The following is an 18782-nucleotide window of genomic DNA, read 5'->3' on the forward strand; positions in this document are numbered from 1 at the left end:
CGATAGGCTTCATAAAGCAGCTGGTGCACCTGCTTGATTGCCACAATTGCGATCAAGGTCCAATCTTTTGCCCTGTGGCGTAGCGGTATAGGTGCCGGCTACTATGACTGATCGTTGCACTTTATTGCTAGCACTGCTTCCCCGCTTCTTTATGCGGACAAGGTTTTCAATGAATGCTACACCTCCCGTTGTGAGTGTCGAGCCATTTGCGCCAGGCCAACAATCCTGGGGGCCAGGCATTCAGAGGCGTTGCCGCCTTTGCAACTCTTCATGCTTTGCCCCGCCCACCTGGCCTGTTGATGTTTCTCTTCCGATCAACTGTCTCCTCTTTGTGGGACCAGCACCTTTGACGGCTTAGTGTCTCATTAAAACAAGCATGAAGGATCGCACTGCCAGTGTCTACGCCTCAGTCTGTGTGACTCTGCCCTTTGCCACTCTTGCGGTGATCCTCCGACTTACCGCACGGCCTATGACCAAAGCCGGCTATGGTTATGATGATGGATTAGCTATACTTGCCTTTGTAAGGTCTCACTTCAGACTCGCGCCACTATTGCTTGCTAACCCGGCTCTGCAGGCCGGCGCAGTGGCATTTTCAACTATTACGTTGATATGTACGTTCGGACAGCGTCTGTCTGATTCTGTTCGTCAATCTCTGACAAGGCCGGATAGGGACTCTCTACTATGGGCTTGGCCGACCCCTCGAGGACGGTCCGAAAAACCTAACCGCTACTGCGACCCTCGAAAAGTCACGGCTGATGCTATTCTGCTCGGAGATATCCTACTCCTTCTCGATTGTCTTGTCCCAACTCACCATCTTGATGTTCTACTGGAGAGTTTTTAAGTTCTCCAGCATCCGCATACCGATTCAAATATTGCTGGGGGCATCCATCGTCTGGCTCATCATGCGAGTCTGTATCACGATATTCCAGTGCGTGCCGATTCAAGCTTTCTGGGATATCTCGAGCAAAGGTTCAAAATGCACTGTTAATGAGTCCGCGTTCTCGTTTGCAACGGTATTGACGCATGCTGTGCTTGATGTCCTCATTCTGGTTCTTCCGGCGGTCCAGATTGGGAAACTACGCCTTCGGTATGGCCAGAAAATTGCCATTATTGCTCTTTTTATGGTTGGTGTCCTGTAAGTGGGATCTACTTGGGAGTTAAGTGATTGTGGCTAAGTGGTCTTCAGGGTTTGCATTGCATCTATTTTTGTCCTTATAGAGGTTTTGAGGGCTGATGCCACATCAACCGAGATGCCTTTAGACGTGGCGATGAGCATGGTTTGGGCCGTAGTTGAAGTCAACCTCGCTATTGTTTCTTGTAACTGTCAAGGAGCCTAAGTTCCTCTGCATCTCACTAATAAGTTGTCATAGCTTCCGTTCCAATGCTCCGACCTCTTTTCCGCAAACTCCTTCCGGGCTCATTCCTAAGCTCGCACATCTATAACCAAACCATTGGTCACCAAGATCACTCGAAAGCCATCAATCTTACGACAATCATAAGAACCCAAGAAGCCGACGAGTCAAGCTCGACACATCAATTGGCTGGTCCGGAAGGCGGAATGCAACACTATGAAGCATGTACCGTTGAGGGTGAAACTACTATGTCCAGCCCGTGGCATGAGTGCCCATCGTTAGGAGATAGTGACTATGGGGAAGGTCCCCATGTCCGTAGGGAGACGGTTGCCTACGTTGAGCGGGCTTAACTGTACAATTTGAACCTAGGGGACCCCCTTTTAGGTCATTGTAAGAATGCTCTCGATACCCTTTTCTCAAGGCACCTCTGTCAACAGTGAACAATATCCAGCGTTAAACGTAAAAACCGAAAGCGAGCTAGTTAACCAGAGAGGGGCGTTACTAAAGTTATACTTTGCTTCGTGAGAAGTTAATAACCCTCGCTACTTCGGGGGAGACAAGGGAGGCTGCGGCAACGGGCGCGTGCCTACACACGCTCGAGATTGGCAAGGTGATTACTTGTGGGGGCCTGTGCGGCTGGCAGCCGAGCCAGCGGCAGGTAGATTGCTGGCGTTTCCTTCCCCCATATGGCCTTCGGAAAGCTCAAGGATATGGAGGTTAATTAAAGATTTTGTAGATATGCCGTCGTCTAGTCGAACATTGCGCGTTTTACGTGCGCTACATAAATCAAGTTGCGAGGTACGGAAAATTCCATCGTTGATGGCCCATCTTCATCCATTCTCATAGGTGAATAGTATCCGTCTCTAACAAAGGGGTCTCCGTTGTTGGGGAGAGTGGCTCTGTCTCAAAACTTGTTGGTTGAGAGACGGCCTCCAAGCTGACGGATGGCTCCGTTGCAAGAGTACTCTCATCGGGGGGTTCAGATGAGTTGTGCCTGCTCTTTTGAATGCAATTTTCTAAGGGAGCATCCGGCGGTGCTGAAGTTGACTGGATCGTCTTTGATGGGACGGCGGCTCCTTCTAGAGGCTGTGGATCGGCCTTGGAGCCGGTCGGTCGCGAGGCAAGCACCATGTTGATGGCTGTTTCTGTGGCTAGAGCGCTGTCCTGACCGGATTCAGACGAGGTTTGCCTGCGTTTTTCGGCGGAGTTATCTAAGCAAGGACGTGGCGATTGTGATGTTGAGTGCACCATCTTGGATGCAGTGGCGACCAGTGTGAGAAATAGGCAGTCCAGTCCAATTCAGGGTATCTAGACTAGACCGCCTATATATCTAGAAGCACTAGACTAGACCGCCTAGTAATCTAAAGGCCTTAGACTAGACTGCCTACTATAATTAGACTAATATTAAGAGTCGAATTAAAACTTAATATAATAATAAAATTCTAATATTATTATATTAATACTTAATCTATATTATATTAAGTATTAAGAATTATATTAAGTAAGAAAATTATATATAAAAAAGAAAGCTTAAAAGACTTTATAGGGCATAAATAAGTAATAATAATAATAATATTAATTATAAAGCTATTATAACTATTAATTAAACTTAATTAGTCCTTAGTATTAAATATATCTATTATAATCTCTAAATAATTATCTTATCCTTATCTTATTATTAGAGATATTAAATAGCTTTAATTATAGCTATTAATAATTAATTCTTTTTCTTTATTATTATATCCCCTATCCTATTATATAATTACTTATTATTTATTTTTATTAATAAGATATTATAAATATTAAGTATTATTTATATAAACTAAGGCTAGTAGGGTCTATTATATACCTAAAATAAAATTAAATCCCTTTAGTTTATAAAAGAGGTATTAATTATACCTTAGAATTTATCTATTTTATTTAATAGTAATAATAATTAGGTTAGCTTCTTATTAAGCTATATTATTAGCCTAAATAAATCCTCTTTAGAAGGAAACTAAGTTATATTAAAAATCTTATCTAGGATATTATCCTTTATTTCTAGATAAGGCTACTCTAGAAGTAATAGATCCTTATATTATTACTAGAGGTTATAAAGTTATTATTTTACCCTATAGATCTAGCTATTATTTACTTAATTAGCTTATAATTATTTAATTTTTATTAATTAGAGTTAGAGGTAAAGGGTTATAATAGCTATATAGACTTTAGTATTATTAAGCTTTATATAATACTTATTTAGCTTTTATTATCCTAGCTAGATATTTAGCTTAAGGTCTTTATCTAGGTTATACTTATATTACTTTATTAGGCGCTCTAGATAATTTAAGAGAAACTTATAATAAGGTAATACCTCTTATATAAGGCTATTTTAGCCTTATTATAAATACCCTTTAAGTTTCTTTATAATTAATATTAATAGTTTTAATATCTCTATATACCTTATAATTATAACTTAATCCTTAATTAATATCTTATTTTTTATAATTAAGGGTTTAACTAAAAATATAATATATTTATTTATTATTAGTTATTTATTTTTCTATATAACTCGCTTAAGATATATATTATAAGCGCGCTTTTCTTTCTTAGAATAGGTATTAATTAGGGCTTAATTAAAAATAATTATCTCAAAGGTATAATAATATAAATTCTATTAAGTATTATTTAGTTATTTTAGCTTAATAAGGGGTTAATAAGGCTTATTATTTAGAAGATAATTTTAAGATTTAATTTATAATAATTTAAATTCTCTAGTATAATCGCTACTAATATATCTATTAGTAATCTATATAATAATATTATAGAGCTTACTTAGGGCGCCTTTGCGCTACTAAAGCTCGAGGTTATCCTAGAGGGCGCGAGGAATATTACCCTTAGTCTTAAAGACTCTTAGATCTTTATTATATATAATCTATATAGCTATAAGATTAATAATATAGGCTATATAATATAGCTGGTATTTACTAAGATTAAAGCTAAATATTTATCTAAGTATCTCTATACCTATATTATTATTTTAGTATTATCTAAGATAAAATAGCCTATGCGCTTCTTAAGGCTAAATTTCTTAATAATCTCCTTAATATTATTTATAATAGCCTCGCCTATATAGCTCCTATTAATTAATAGTATAGATAAGAGGAATTTTTTCTTCTTACTAATAGGTATAATATCTAGTATTTTCTAAGGGAATAAACTAGGTATACTAGGTTTATTATTAATAGGGAGTCTTAATATTAATATATAATAAGGTAATTATATCTTAGTAATAGGTTAAGAAAGTCTTAAAGGTAATTAAAGTCTATTAATAGCTTAAGGGCTAAGTATCTATTTAAGGTATAATAAATATTATATATATATATAAGTATCTTATAGTTACTAAGAGAGTATTATAATATAAGAATAAATCTCGCGGTATAAAATTATTCTTTAAAGTATAAGATTACCTTTAGTTAGCTAAGATTAAAAGGTATTTTATAGGGAAGTTTTTAGGTATATAATAAGGACTATATTAGGCCGTAATATAATCTTCCCTCTTTTATTAATTCTTATCCTTAAGACTATTTTTATAGGCCTTATTTTTCCGCTAATAATAAGTAAACTTAGTTTTATAAAAATTCCTAATTATTCTTAATTATATTATAATCTCGCGCTATATATTATAAAAAAACCTAGGCTATTTTAATCGCTAAAATAGGTTTTAATATTATATCTTATTTTTATTATATACTATAGAAACTTCGTTGCGTTATAAAAGAAGGTTATTTTAAGTATTTTAAATTTACTTATAGGGGTTATTCTTATAATAGGAAGGGCATATTAGTTTAATAGGGTAAGAGAAATACTGTATTATAGTAATTTTATATATAGCTAATTTTATAATAATAAATTAATTTATTATAAAGAAATATTACCTTAAATTAAAAGAAAAGAAAACTAAAGAAGAGCTAATTACCTTATAATAATAATTAAATAAGTATCTTTCTTATCTAATATATTTTTATTATTAAAAGTACTTTTTTTAAGAGTAAAGTATAGAGATATTAAATAAGGGGTTATTATCTATAGAGGAATTAGAGTTATTTAATTAGCTAGAAGTATATATAATAGCTAATATATAGGTTATAGGGGTATTAGATATTATTAATTAGAGTATTATATTTAATTTTTCTTTACTTAATAAAATTCTTTTAATAGGTATTATAAGTTTATAAAATATTCTAGGGGTTCCTAAGTATTCTTAGATTTAGGGTAATCTTTTTATTTAATTAAGTATTTTATTAGAGAAATAAAATATACTAAACTATATAGCCTAAGGAATTAAATTTCTATATATTCTTTTTAAGGTCTTTTTAAAAGAGAGATCTTATATATTTTCTTATAAGGCAAATATAATATAAAATAATAAGAGTAATTAATTAATTCATAGTAATAAAGATATAACCCGCGAAAAAGCCTAAAAGTCCTTTAATTAAGGCCCGCGAAGTAATAATAAAGGTAAGGCTCTATGACCTCTACCTCCTTTTTCTATATATAAGAAATTACTTAGTAGCCCAAAATGGCTTAGCATGCTTTTCCCCTAACTTATTAGTATTATAGGTTTACTTAAAGGGATTAATTCTTAGAATTAATAATAGAGTTTTATAAACCTAAAAAGTATTAGTATTAAGGCTTAGCGCTAAATTAAAACTTAGTAATAAATAAAAGCCTATAGGTTTAATTAATTAAACCTATATAATTAAATATATAATATATAAATATCGGCTTATATAAATATATAAATCCCTCCGTGGTGCAGTGGTTCCTGCACCTTGGCTATGGTCACCTTCGCAAGAAGGAGGCTACTGGTTCGAGCCCAGCCGGAGGACCCTTTTCCCTACCCTGTATGACCTTTGCAAAAAGTCACGCAGGCCGGGGATTGAACCCGTGACCCACACGTTAACTGAGGCCCGTGGCCACTGCGCCATCGGCTGCTGATTATGTCAGCGACCCTATTGAAATTACCGTTGAAATTACCGACCGCCGCTACGAGACCCACCTAGCCGACTCCACCTACCCTATAGCCGACCGACCCGAGCCCCGAGTCCCGACCCCACCGAGGGAGCGCACACGACGACGACCCGACCCCGAGTCACGTGTTTAGGTCACGTGACCGACCACCGACCGAGACGATCACCCAATCTATGCCACAAGGCAGGGCCCGGCGAGGCATATATATAACTGGAGGAAATGTGCAAGGTGTCACGTGGCATGTGATAAACCTTACTGATTTAAGTCACCTTACTGAGCCCAGCCGGCGAGGGGTTTTGGAGCCAATTGAGGAGGTGGTTTAATTCCGACCGAGGTTTTCCACCTTCCTAGATAGGCAATTTTCCCCGATGCGATAACGGCGCCCCATTGTTGAAATTACTGAGATTTAATTAAGATAGTATGATCCCCACTCTAGGGTAGCAATATACTAAATTATTCATAAATATATAAATAATAATAACTTTAATAATAACTTTAATATTAGTTTATATTAGTTTATATTATATTATATTATAATTTTATTATACTTATTTATCTTACCTAGGCTTATAAAACCTCTTTAATTTATATATTAATTAAAACCTTATTTTATAATTAAGATAATACCCTCTTATATAACTCTTTTTATTATTATTTATCTCCTTTATATTATATATATATCTCTATGCTTCTTTTATATTAATAAATACTTTTTACTTAATTATAAGCCTCTTCTTATTCTAGCCTTTTTTATTTATAGCTTCTTTATAACCCGTATTATATATAAGAAAAATAAACTTATTTATAAGGCATATATATAAAAAGGTGCTGCTATTTATTAAATACCCCTTATAGCTAGCTAAGTCCTAGCAGTTAATAATAATATTAAGTATAATAGAAGTGTTTTTTCTACCCTACTTTATAACAGGTAGAGTTAATTTAAATATAGGGGTAGAGTTGAATTTCTAGGAGCTAATTATAGCTTACCTTAAGACTTATATAAGGAGATGCAACTTAAGAGACGCATTAAGCACATGCTCTACTTCAAAGGAGCATCCCTTCGTTTTAAGCGTCTTTCGCGAAAGCCGATCCTTAATCCATCCCATCCGTTTCATCTGGCTGGCTTGGATAACCAGAAAGTAATCCATGTCTGAATACGTGACATGCTCAAGGCTCTATTTGGCTCCTGACTTTCCTGCCAGGTTGCATGTGTCTTTAACGGCTGATATATATACATAAATATATATAACAAATACCCCTAACCAATAGTTCGGTACTCCCCACCACAGTCACCCATTGTGTGAAATACCTCTTTCCGATTGCTTTCCTCTAACACTTGCTCAATAGCTGCCCGATCTTTGTCATCCAGACTCCAACCAAAAGTGGCCTGGTTGTCATTCGTATGCTCACTCACTCCCATTCGCGCGCCAATAATGACCGCACCAACGTAGGGGAAATCCAGCACCCATCGGGTTGCAACATTGGAGACGTTCACGCCGTGCTTCTTCGCGATGCCATCCAAGGTCCGGAGCAACCGTTGAAACAGTTCCCAGCCGCCCCAGCTGCAAATGATTCCATAATACTATTCGAACCCTTGTTAGCAGTCGAAACTCTTTGTAATAGTGTGAGCTGTACCTTTCGCTGGCTTGGTGTGATGGAGGCGCTATAAACATCTGGTTCAGGCTTGGCCAGCCACTTCTCCGCGAGAAACCCCCCACACTGGACCATGATGTCAGTCACGACTGCTACACAAGTGGGAGAACTACTGACCAAGGTCCCATAGGTCAGCAGCTTGATACCGTGGAGCTGGCAAACTTCTCCCATCCTTTCGTTTGGGCGTGAATCAATCAGGGAGAACTGTAGATGGGGTTATTATGTGTCGTCCAACCACACCACGCAAGACGGAGCACCGACCTGAACCTGATTTGTGTGCACATGCACTCCACTCTCAATAGTTCGTAGCAGATGCTCGGTGTTGAAGTTGCACAAGCCAATCATACCGACCCGCTCATCTTCCATGAGATAACGAAGGGCATCCAAGTACCCTGGATTATCCCACTGCATACTCTGTTAGCAAAGTACTCGCAGGATTCTCACTCTACTTACAAACTGCCAGTGAAATTGGAGCAAGTCGATCTTGTCTTGCTGTAACCTCTGGCACCGTTCGCTGACGTTGGCTTGCACGGCCTCACGAGTGATGTCGACATGATGGAAGATGCAATACTTTGTAGCGGTAAAGATGGCATCCTTGTGAGGGTACAAGGATCGGAAGCGTCCCTACCGTTGTGAGCGTGCTGCAATGGCGAGGAATGGGGCTGAAGCAGCTTACAAATATCACCTCAGCGTCACCGTAGTGATCCGCCATGTCGAATGCAGTGAAACCGCTTTGAACATGTGTAGAGAACTGCTCAACAATCCTAGAGGTTGGAGCTGAGCCCCAAGCAGCGCTTGACATTTGCCACAGCCCGGAAAAAATTCTAGGAAGGGTTCTATCCCCTAGCACGAAAGTCTCTTTGGCTTTCCCGGGCAATGGTTGTTGTCGTGCTTTTCCATTGGAAGCAGCATGTTGTGCTGCCGGCGGAGGGATGCCAAGGGTACTGGCTGTTGTTACCAAACCTCGGTCGTAAGGGTACTCTTTTCCTGTAGACTGTAGGATATCCTGGCAACGGACGAGGGATTCAAAGAGAGTTTCGATATGTGCATACTCCGTGGTCGACATTGCCCGAACGCCGGTGTTGGTAAAGAGTGTCTTCTTGACTGCTGTCATGGACTGAACGATGTCACTATCAACAGATGCGAGGAAGCTCTCAAGCTCACTGTCGACAGATGAATTCAGTGCCAACTCCGCTCCTCGGGCTACCATGTCTTTGAGCAAAGGGATACTCTGAAATGGGACACCAGAGCCAAGCATGCAGCGAACGATCTGTTGAGCCTGCTTCAATCCGCCGATATCAACAGTGTCAATCTTGGTTCTGGCAGATGTTTCGGCTGCATGTCCGAGAAAACGTCGCGTTTCATGCTCGAAAGTCCCCGTGACTTCTGGACAAGATGCAAGCAGAGACCGCATCACGACCCGCAGGCCATCTGCTGGAAGATTGGCTATGATGGTGTCGGTCATCATGTTGACATGAGCGGCGGCGGCTCCTCTTTTCTTAGTAACTGCCATGATGATGTTAGTGAGTTGGGTTGATGACTGGCTGAGCTTGGTATCCAAGAAAAGGCGCTGAGGGGTGTTGTTGATAAGCCAAGAGCCCAAGCTCGACATGGATTCTTTATCAAGAGCTGGCATCTGATACTTGAGCCTAGTGCCACGAGCGGACCGGCGTTCTAGGCAGGGCCACCGGCATTCAAGGCCAGTCAATGCAAGACGTAAGACGCCGGTCAAACTCCACTCCAACATACCAACTAGTTAGCGCCCCTGGTCCAACACGAACCCATGTCGATGCCTCACTCATTGACTTGGCAGAAAGCAGGTAACATGTGAGATTGATTGACGGGCAGCTGTGATCTGTGGGGATGGTAGCATTAGAATTGCACGGCCCGTACCCCATAGTTACCACCATTGCTTGTCTGTCAACTTTCGGGAGTCTGCATATTCCCCACCAGATAACAACCCTTTCTCCAGAAGCATCAACATCCCCAGATAAGCTGCGGCACGTGATCCTCTCCAGGTACGCTACCAACAGGGGCTAGCGACTCTCCATTCCTCCCCGGCGACGATTGACTCGCAGTCCTCCCGATTTTCAACGACACATACAACCATGCAGAGCACTAATGCCTGTCTCGCCTGCCGCAAGGTCAAGATGAAGTGCTGCCCCGGCAGCCCGGGGACAGTCAAGTGCGACCGTTGCGCGCGCAAGTCCCTCGATTGCGTTTTCAGGAAGCACCATCGAGGGCGCAAACCAGGCACAAGGTCAGGAGCCAACTCCCAATATCCGAATCAACCCAATCACTGACCTTCCAGGGTCTCCAGGCTGAGGCGAACATCAGCGGTGGCTGCATCTTCTCTCAGCCCAGATCAGGTGGCAGATGATGGCTCGCCGGTCCCGGAAGAAAAGAACAACTTACAGCCGTCAGGCTTGTTGAACATTGAAGCAGTCAAGGGGAGGTTCTCTCTCCGGAATATCCTCAGTGCAAGCGATGAGCCAGACGAGCCTTTGGCCGATCTTCCTGACCCAGATGAAGACCCCATTCACCTTGGGCTCGTCAATTCTTCAGTTGCCAAGTCGCTTTTTGACAGGTTTGCTCAGATCTGCCCCCGAAAAAGATACCTATCGTCTGATTTCTATTCAGCTTCATGATTGTTCTGAATCCATACATCTGCCAGCTGGATCCAATCCTCCATACCTTTCCGCTTGTCCGACAGAAATCCGCATTCTTGTTCAGTGCTATCTTAACCATGTCGGCAAAGGCTTTCAACCCTGTTATCTACGGGAAGCTCTATGACCACGTTCAAGACTTGTTTACAAAAAGCTTCCGTCGCGGCACTAAATCCACTGAAACCGTACAAGCGATCCTGATCCTTACATACTGGAAGGAGCCGCAAGATAGTCGGGTCTGGACGTCAGTTGGGCATGCAATCCGCTTGTGTTTTGATATGGGATGGCACAGATTAACGCCGTACTCTCCCCAACGGCAGGCCTTAGGGACGGAATCGACAAGGAGGGTCTTGCGGAACATCGAAAGAACCTGGTACGTTCTTTTTGTTTACGATCGAAGGTACGCTAAGCCTCCCACTAAAGCCTAGACTCCCTCTAGACCTAACAGTCTTCTAGTATAAGTCTCCAGACCGGGAAGCCTTGGATGATCGAATGCGATGACTTCATGGAGTCAATTGAAGCCTGGTCCAGCGACCCCATGGCCAGTGATAACGACCTCCTTCTCGGCTCCTTCGTCACCCTTCGGCTAGTAACGTCTGCTGCCTTCACATTACTTATACCGCGGCCTCACCGTCCCAAACCCACAGGGAACGACGTCAAGCGTCTCATTAGCCTGTTGAGTGGCCGGATCGACAGATGGGAGAACCGCTGGGCCCAGGCTATCGGAACCAAGAGCGAGACAGAGGAGCAAAGCTGCCACCAGTTCTTGATTCGCTTTTACGGCACCCATCTTCGGCTGCAGCTTCACTCTCTGCCCTTGCAGGGGATGCTAGGGTCGGGCGAATCCGATGTGACACTGCACCTTGATACAATATGGGTTGCCTACAGGAGCGCCATGAGTATGCTGCACTTGATCTCGCACTACTCGGCTCACCTGTACTTTGCTCAAGACTCGATTCACGTCATGACTGCGTATAGCGCTGCCTTTTTAGTCAAGGTCATACTGTCCCCAGAGTACCAGTCTACCTTTCTGCTCGTCGCTGATTTTTATATCTAGATACTCCTTTCAGTACCAAGCTCGGTCACTGAACAAGTCGAATGTGACACAATTCAGGCCATCCAGGGCGCCGCTGAGGTATTCTCCAAGCAGTCGGGCACGACCAACTGTAGCTGCGCCCTCCAGGCGAGATTCCTAACAAAAGTTGCCGCTAAGCTTCTCCAGCACCGATCCGGGCGCAGCTTGTCCCATTTCGGCAGTGCAAGTGACCCTCCGTGTCCAGTCGCACTTCAAGACGGCGAAGCTCTTGGAGGCGAACCGGATCTGGCCTCACAGCTGTTCCCCAATGACAATCCTTTATATTCTTTGGATCCCACCACTTCAGAGATATCTGTGCTGCAGGGAAGTCTGGACTTTTCTTTCGACGGTGATCAGGTCTGGTCGGAACTGTTTGCCTCCATGGGGCTGATGACACAAGACGAAGTTTTTATTCCCTCATGTACTGCGACTACGTAACTTCAGTTGCCTCAAGTCCCGTCATCAATCTCCCGATTACCCAAGCGGCACTACTGTTGTCTCGGCGTGGCTGAAGGTCCTGATTCCTTCTCTCACGATTCTCAGCTGTGAGGGGCAGTTCGGATCGGGACACGCAATGAGTGCGTCGGTAGTCATCCAGTCGTTCTGAGAAGTCGGTCTCTGCTTCGCAGGCAAAAGAGACAGCACAGATGCTGTTGTAAATCACATCAGTCACTTTCGGCTAGGCGTTTAGAGGATGCTTTACTCACCAAGACTGTAAATGCTGATTCCTTGGTTGGGCGGCAGGTGAAGCATCTCGCCCTTTAAGGTGAAGTGATCGCCTTCTTTTGCACCACACAAGACTTTCTTGCCAGGAGGACAAACGACCTCGACGCGCAGATCGAAAAGCTCGAAGGCATCATCCTGTGTTGCGTTGGGAGACATGTTCATTCGTTTATTATCAGAAGCTTGTTTGTAGGAGGAAAAAAGACAAGGCACAGTTTGAAGTCAGCCCAAAGATAACGATAAATGAGATGATTCAACAGCAGTTCTTTTGTGTGCGAATGCTTGTGTTAGTTGGTAGATGATAGACCTGTGTTGGGGCCGACCCTGGGTCGAATTGTCGGAAGATTGCCGACCGGCGACTCAAGCGTGTTTTTGAACACCGGTACCGGTGTTCTAACCCCCTGTCTTGCGATCAAATGGAATAGCCCGATTATGGTCTTGCGGGGTAAAACGCTCCTAGAGCCGAGAGATAAGGATTGGATGTTTGGTTCTTGGTGAACGACAATCTGGATTGGATAGTGGCACCAAGTATATTAGGTGCCGGAAGCTGGACTTCCCCTAGCCTTGACTCTGCTCTGTCAACAGTCGAGCACATCAACTTGAACCGCCAACATCAACCTCTATTCATCATTCTTCCATCCATCATTCATGCTACATTGTTGTGGCGCACCACTATGACACTGAGCAAAGGCGAGAAGCAGGGGACCAATCCCTCCAAGTCCCCAGATGTCGAGATGTGTGCAGAAAGCTCTGAAGTTGTAAACACTGGCGGGCTGAAGCGTGACTTGGGCTCTCGCCACATCAACATGATTGCCTTGGCGGGTATGATTGTGAGTAGCCTGCCTGAGGATCGAGACGTTTTTTATTGACAGGTAGCAGGGAACTGGGCTTTTCCTTGGCTCAGGCCGAGTCATCGCTACAGCCGGACCTGTTGGTGCACTACTCGCCTATACCATCATGGGCTTTGTTACCGCCGGCGTTGCGTACACCACCGGAGAGATCACGGCCTTCATGCCCGAGACTGGTGGCTTCATTAGACATGCCACCGCTTTCGTCGAACCGGCTTTGGGTGCGGCAACTGGATGGAACTTCTGTAAGTGGGTTTGCCAGACCATACGAGGATTGTACTCACAGCCAAGGGTATACGATGGCGATTACTATCCCCGCCGAAATCAGCGCTGCTGCGACCGTCATACAGTTTTGGAATACTTCAGTCAACCCGGGCGTTTGGATCACCGTCTTTCTCGTCTTCATCATCGCCCTTAACCTACTCGGAGTGCGGCTTTACGGAGAGGTGTGTGCCCCGATCTGCAAATCCACCACTGAATCAATATTGACGAGAGCATAGTCCGAGGTTTTCTTTGCCGCCCTCAAGATCATGCTTATCATAGGCCTCATCATCGGCGGTCTGGTCATCGATCTCGGAGGCGCTCCTCATGGAGAACGAATCGGATTCCGATATTGGATCAATCCAGGTGTTTTCAACGCTTACATCAAAACTGGCGCTGCTGGTCACTTCCTTGCCTTCTGGAAGTCGATGCTTCCCGCAGCTTTCAGTTTTGGAAACATACAGATCGTCGCTATTTCTGGGTCAGAAACACAAGATCCGAGAAAGATGATCCCGTCTGCGACAAAGAAGACGTTTTATAGAATCTTCTTCTTTTACTTTTGCAGTATCTTCATCGTCGGGTTGATCGTGTAAGCCAACACTCTCTTCATCTTCTCGTGCCGAGGTGGATGCTGACTGCGTTTAAGACCATTCAATGACCCGGCTCTGCAAATCTCTACCGGTACAGCCCAACAGTCACCATTCGTCATTGCCTTTCAGCGATCTGGAGTTTCTACAGTGCCGTCCATCATTAACGCCGTCGTCTGTACATCAGCCATCAGCAGTGGCTCGGCATGTATCTTCATCGCCTCACGTACCCTCTTCGGTTTGAGCTGCGATGGGCATGCACCTCGGTTCTTCCAGCGTTGCAACCGTTTTGGGACTCCTTACTTCGCCATTGCTTTCAGCTGCATCTTGTCGCCTTTGGTATACTTGACAGTCACAAACAACACGTCTGAGGTGTTCAACTGGTTTGTCAACATCACGACGGTGGCTGGTTTGATCGGCTGGGCGGTTATACAAGTCACATACCTTCGATTCCACGCAGGCTTGAAGGCCCAGGGGTACTCACGTGAAGGTATTCTCATAGTGATACTTTGCAATCATTCCAATTTCTGACACCCTCCAGACCTCCCGTACAAGAGTCCCTTGCAACCATACATGTCGTGGGCAACGCTCTTTATGGTCTGCCTAGTCATTTTGTTCGCAGGTTCGTACAGGCGCCATCACAACTTCGGCACTTACACTAAATCAACTCCAGGCTTTGACGTTTTCGTCAAGGGTCATTTTACCGCCGAAGGGTTCATCACCTGCTACATCAACATTGCCATTTTTGCCGGTAAGCATTGACGCGAAGAGTATCACTATGGATAAAGCTAATATATTGAACAGTGCTATATCTGATATTTAAGATTCGGCTGAGGTCCAAGGTCTTGAAGCCTTCTGAAATGGATCTTCAACGACAGTTCCTTCTAATTCATGAAGAGAAGCAGAATACACCGGAACCTAGCCAGTCTAGTAGAGGGATTGGAGCTGGAATTCGACGTCGCTTGAATCTATAGTCAGCCTGTTTACAAGTAAGCCCTCGCCATTTCGGGTACTACGGCTAGGGCTAGTGTAGTAGGTGCCCGAGGCGGACTTTGCTTTTAGTGAATATTCAACTATTATGCTATCCTATTCCCTTTATTACTACAAGTTACATCTGAGTTACCCAATTTGTTATGCCAATATCTCTCCTGCTGACCTGAAAAGCTTTATTGATCCGACTGTTGAACGATCCATCAGCTCAAGGATATGACTTGTCGTTTATGAAACAGTTAAATACAGGCGCCGCTCCACTCGCTGAAAAAATAATTGTGTAGCTCGAGAAACAGTTCCCCGAGGTGTCTATTCGCCAAGGTTGGGGCATGACTGAAATTACCTCTTGTTAGACAGTGACGCCTTCTAAGCTTACCACCTGGAGTAATGCAACAAAGGTTAGGAAGCTTGTACCTGGAGCCGAGATTCGTGCCATAAACCCAAAGACCGAAAGAGATGTGCCCAAAGGGCAGATTGGAGAGGTAAGCTATAGGAAACTGTGTTCACCTCGGCCAGTAGTATTTAGAGCTGACAACCGGTTGTAGGTTCGGGGCCATGCCGTTGCCCCCACAGAGCTCGAAGGTCTTCTCCACGTCTCGCACTTAAGTAAAGTAGCTGTAAGACGAGCTTATTACATAAGATAATAAGATTAATATTAAATAATAATATAATAACTTACTTTTAAAGACTTATATAGAATAAAAGTAATTCTCTCTATGCTAGGTTTTCTAAGTACTATACTTAATTACCTTTAATTAGCTACTAACTAGTATCTTATAATGTCCTAAAGTTAAATCATATGCTAGGTTTGAGTAGTCTATGATAGTCTCAAGTGACAAAGAGGCGCGCCTTCACGATAGGAGGCATGTTGAGGTTAAGGTCGCATGAGTGTTGTGGATTGAGGCTATATCACAGTTCGGTCTGGACCACACCTATCTTAGACATTGGAGTTGCTGTAGTCGGCAGTATTCCATGGAGAGAGATGGTATTTAAGTCATAAATAGAGGACCTGTTGGCTTCAAACAATCTGAGATCCAGGGCTTTAGGGGGCGTCTCGTGCAGCTTGTGAAGGACAGAGATGGAATCTGGGAAGGGATGCCATATATACCCTTGAACGATAACAACAGATTCAAGGTCTTCAATCATATACCAGATTTAAAATCCCTAAGTAACGTATCTGAAAAGTGGCGACCGATCACCAAGCCGCAGGAGTTCATCTATTTAAAAGATAATTAGTAGCTGAACTGTGGACTATCGAGCTAAGCAAAGGCTTACCATCCGTGTACTTCTCTCTAATCTCCTCTTCCGACATGATGTCCCGCTTTCTGTTTTGCGCCAGGTAGGCAGCTCGAAGCACAAGGGCAGAGATGATAGCCAAGCCGATGCAGGCAAAGGAGACACCGTATCCCGTATAGTACTTGGGTGACTCTTTTACGAGGAATATGTTAGAGCCCACGATGCCGCCGAGGTTTCCAAGGCCCACACATAGAGCAGTTCCCACCGCTCTCTTCCAGCTCGGCGCCAGATTGTTGGAGACCCAAGAGATGAGAGTGATGACACCTGGATAGATGCCAGCAGGCACGGCAAATAGGAACGCGTAGGTTAGGCCAGGGAACTTGGGGTGTGGGATGGAGAGGAGGCCAATCAGGCCGCAGAAGCTGATGGCGTAGGGAAAGACGATGAAGGGCCATCTTCTCTTCCGACGGTCCGCGAGCCACGCGACGATGATGGTACTGATTGTGGCCGTCGTATATACGGGGACTGTGAGAAGCTGAGCCTCGACAGACTCATATCCCAGCTCTCGGATGATGGTCGGGGCGGTGTACAAGAAACCATAGAGTGGAATGCTAAAGACTGCTGTGTGAGTAATGGATATCGCCACAAGTCTCTGCGACACACGGGTGAACATACCTATTACCCCAGAAAACGAAGACGGTAAACCAGATCTTCCAATCCAGAAGTGCATCTCGGATAAAATGCCATTGAAACCTTTCGATCGTCTCTGACGCCCCAGTACCCTGAGAATCTAGCTCAAGCCGAGAGAGCACCAGGGCTCTCTCCTCAGTCGAAAAGAACGAGGCTGTTCTGGGGGAATCTGGCAAGGCCCATGGAGTGACCAGACCAAGAGCAACTATTCATTGTCAGTCAAAGAGCAACCATCAGTTGAGGTCCCTGTGCGTTTTCAACCTACCTGTCACAATACCCTCCATGATGAGAATCCACCGCCAACCGGCCAGGCTGCCAACTCCATCCATCTGCTGAAGCCCGGCTGCTAGCAGGCCCGAGAAGGCCCCGGCCAAGGAGGCTGCCCCGAAGAATACCGCAAGTCGGAGCTGGAGTTCGAAACGGCAGTACCATTCGCCAAGAAGGTATGTGCTGGCTGGGAAGAAACCAGCCTCAAACAGGCCGAGAAGTGCTCGTGTAGTGACCAAGCCGCCCAAGTTCTGGACGATGCCCTGGCAAATCATGACCTTTTGTTTTTGACATCAGTCTCCACTATTTGGTACGCGTGGGATAGCATGACATACCGCGCCCCAGCTAATGACGAGGAATGCAATCCAAAGCGATGGTCGCATCAACTTAAGCATGATATTGCTGGGCACTTCAAAGAGGGTGTATGGAATGAAGAAGACCTATTCATTGGTCAGACCAACTGTCATTCACCAATGCCGCCTTGGAGCAACAGGGGAGGCAGAAGCTTGTCGCAAGACAGTCACTTACCGTGAGGGCCATGTTGTACTGTCCCGGGGTGATACCCAAGTCATCATTCATGCCAGCAACTCTGGCATTTCCGATGTTGCCCCGATCGATGTAGCAAAGGAGGTACAAGATTGTTAGGACGGGGAGCAACCGAAAGTCAATCTTTCGGGTGACTCGTTTCACCTCTTCGGGGTCGAAGCGCTCAGAGCCGCTTTCGGGATTGTCGGAAGCAATCGCGTGTTCCAATTGCTGATCCATTGTCGGCTTATCACTGCTGCCTGTCGCGGGACGATCCGACAGAGTCATGGCGGATGAGGTTTGGAGCTCTGCAGGCTGATTTTGGTCTCGAGTATGATTTGATACAAATGGGCAGAAAGCAGTAATGATCCAAATACTGGAGATTAATTATGATTCGAAAGCATTTCCAAGTCTTTAAGTATGAGGGTCATGGGTTGTTACAACATGAAGACAACTCCCCGGGGCGGCATGTAAGTGAGAGACAACAAGGAGAACGCTCACATACCATCCATCCATTTGCAGAGGGTGGCAGCCACAATTCCCTGGATATCCTCGGGTGTATGTGCCTTGCTGTAGCTGCTTCCGAGGCATGCGAGACGGGGCAAGTCTCAACCCCACAATGTTAGTTCGTCACAAGACCCCCCACAATGTGGTCACTTGTCTAGGGTTCTCAGGCCTTAGTCTTCACCACCTAAGAACCCGAGGCTTCTTCACTCCATGCTCGCTAACAACAAGCCAGTGCCTAACCCACGGGTGGCTTGAATCCCCGCGGTTCTTCCCCACAGACTAAAAATGCCAAAATATGAGCTTTCAGGGCGTTTTGACGTGCTGTAGGAGGACCAAGACGTGTGCAGCGCATCAACGATCAGCCAGAGTCCACCGCTTTCCACCAGCCC

At 44.2% G+C, this 18782-nt stretch overlaps 6 protein-coding genes across 6 annotated transcripts; 3 read left to right on the top strand and 3 right to left on the bottom strand.

Annotated features, from left to right (window-relative positions):
• Nucleotides 1-376: 376 nt before the first annotated feature.
• On the top strand, nucleotides 377-1435 carry NECHADRAFT_16483 (uncharacterized protein; the record flags this gene model as incomplete). Its single annotated transcript, XM_003039585.1, has 5 exons — nucleotides 377-520; nucleotides 575-611; nucleotides 670-1135; nucleotides 1187-1317; nucleotides 1371-1435. Coding segments are annotated over 5 exons (843 nt in total), but the record flags the coding sequence as incomplete, so codon positions are not given.
• A 6188-nt stretch (nucleotides 1436-7623) lies between these two features.
• On the bottom strand, nucleotides 7624-8820 carry NECHADRAFT_55885 (uncharacterized protein; the record flags this gene model as incomplete). The annotated part of the gene is made up of 6 exons (XM_003039596.1): nucleotides 7624-7947; nucleotides 8001-8084; nucleotides 8136-8222; nucleotides 8280-8423; nucleotides 8472-8642; nucleotides 8695-8820. The coding sequence occupies 6 exons, from the start codon at nucleotides 8818-8820 to the stop codon at nucleotides 7624-7626; spliced, it is 936 nt and encodes a 311-aa protein (XP_003039642.1).
• A 1306-nt stretch (nucleotides 8821-10126) lies between these two features.
• Nucleotides 10127-11741, top strand: NECHADRAFT_89022 (uncharacterized protein; the record flags this gene model as incomplete). The annotated part of the gene is made up of 4 exons (XM_003039586.1): nucleotides 10127-10278; nucleotides 10339-10605; nucleotides 10659-11057; nucleotides 11141-11741. 4 exons carry the CDS (start codon nucleotides 10127-10129, stop codon nucleotides 11739-11741), a joined length of 1419 nt encoding a protein of 472 aa, XP_003039632.1.
• A 492-nt stretch (nucleotides 11742-12233) lies between these two features.
• NECHADRAFT_89023 (uncharacterized protein) lies at nucleotides 12234-12641 on the bottom strand (the record flags this gene model as incomplete). The annotated part of the gene is made up of 2 exons (XM_003039597.1): nucleotides 12234-12409; nucleotides 12467-12641. 2 exons carry the CDS (start codon nucleotides 12639-12641, stop codon nucleotides 12234-12236), a joined length of 351 nt encoding a protein of 116 aa, XP_003039643.1.
• Nucleotides 12642-13216: 575 nt separating this feature from the next.
• On the top strand, nucleotides 13217-15152 carry NECHADRAFT_98279 (uncharacterized protein; the record flags this gene model as incomplete). Its single annotated transcript, XM_003039587.1, has 8 exons — nucleotides 13217-13312; nucleotides 13362-13575; nucleotides 13622-13776; nucleotides 13831-14180; nucleotides 14238-14668; nucleotides 14720-14800; nucleotides 14852-14929; nucleotides 14983-15152. 8 exons carry the CDS (start codon nucleotides 13217-13219, stop codon nucleotides 15150-15152), a joined length of 1575 nt encoding a protein of 524 aa, XP_003039633.1.
• A 1180-nt stretch (nucleotides 15153-16332) lies between these two features.
• NECHADRAFT_55883 (uncharacterized protein) lies at nucleotides 16333-18126 on the bottom strand (the record flags this gene model as incomplete). The annotated part of the gene is made up of 6 exons (XM_003039598.1): nucleotides 16333-16385; nucleotides 16444-17015; nucleotides 17080-17299; nucleotides 17360-17639; nucleotides 17697-17801; nucleotides 17890-18126. The coding sequence occupies 6 exons, from the start codon at nucleotides 18124-18126 to the stop codon at nucleotides 16333-16335; spliced, it is 1467 nt and encodes a 488-aa protein (XP_003039644.1).
• Between the last annotated feature and the right edge of the window lie 656 nt (nucleotides 18127-18782).

The sequence above is a fragment of the Fusarium vanettenii genome, assembly GCF_000151355.1.
Source record: "Fusarium vanettenii 77-13-4 unplaced genomic scaffold NECHAsca_87_unmapped, whole genome shotgun sequence".
Lineage (NCBI taxonomy): Eukaryota > Fungi > Ascomycota > Sordariomycetes > Hypocreales > Nectriaceae > Fusarium > Fusarium vanettenii.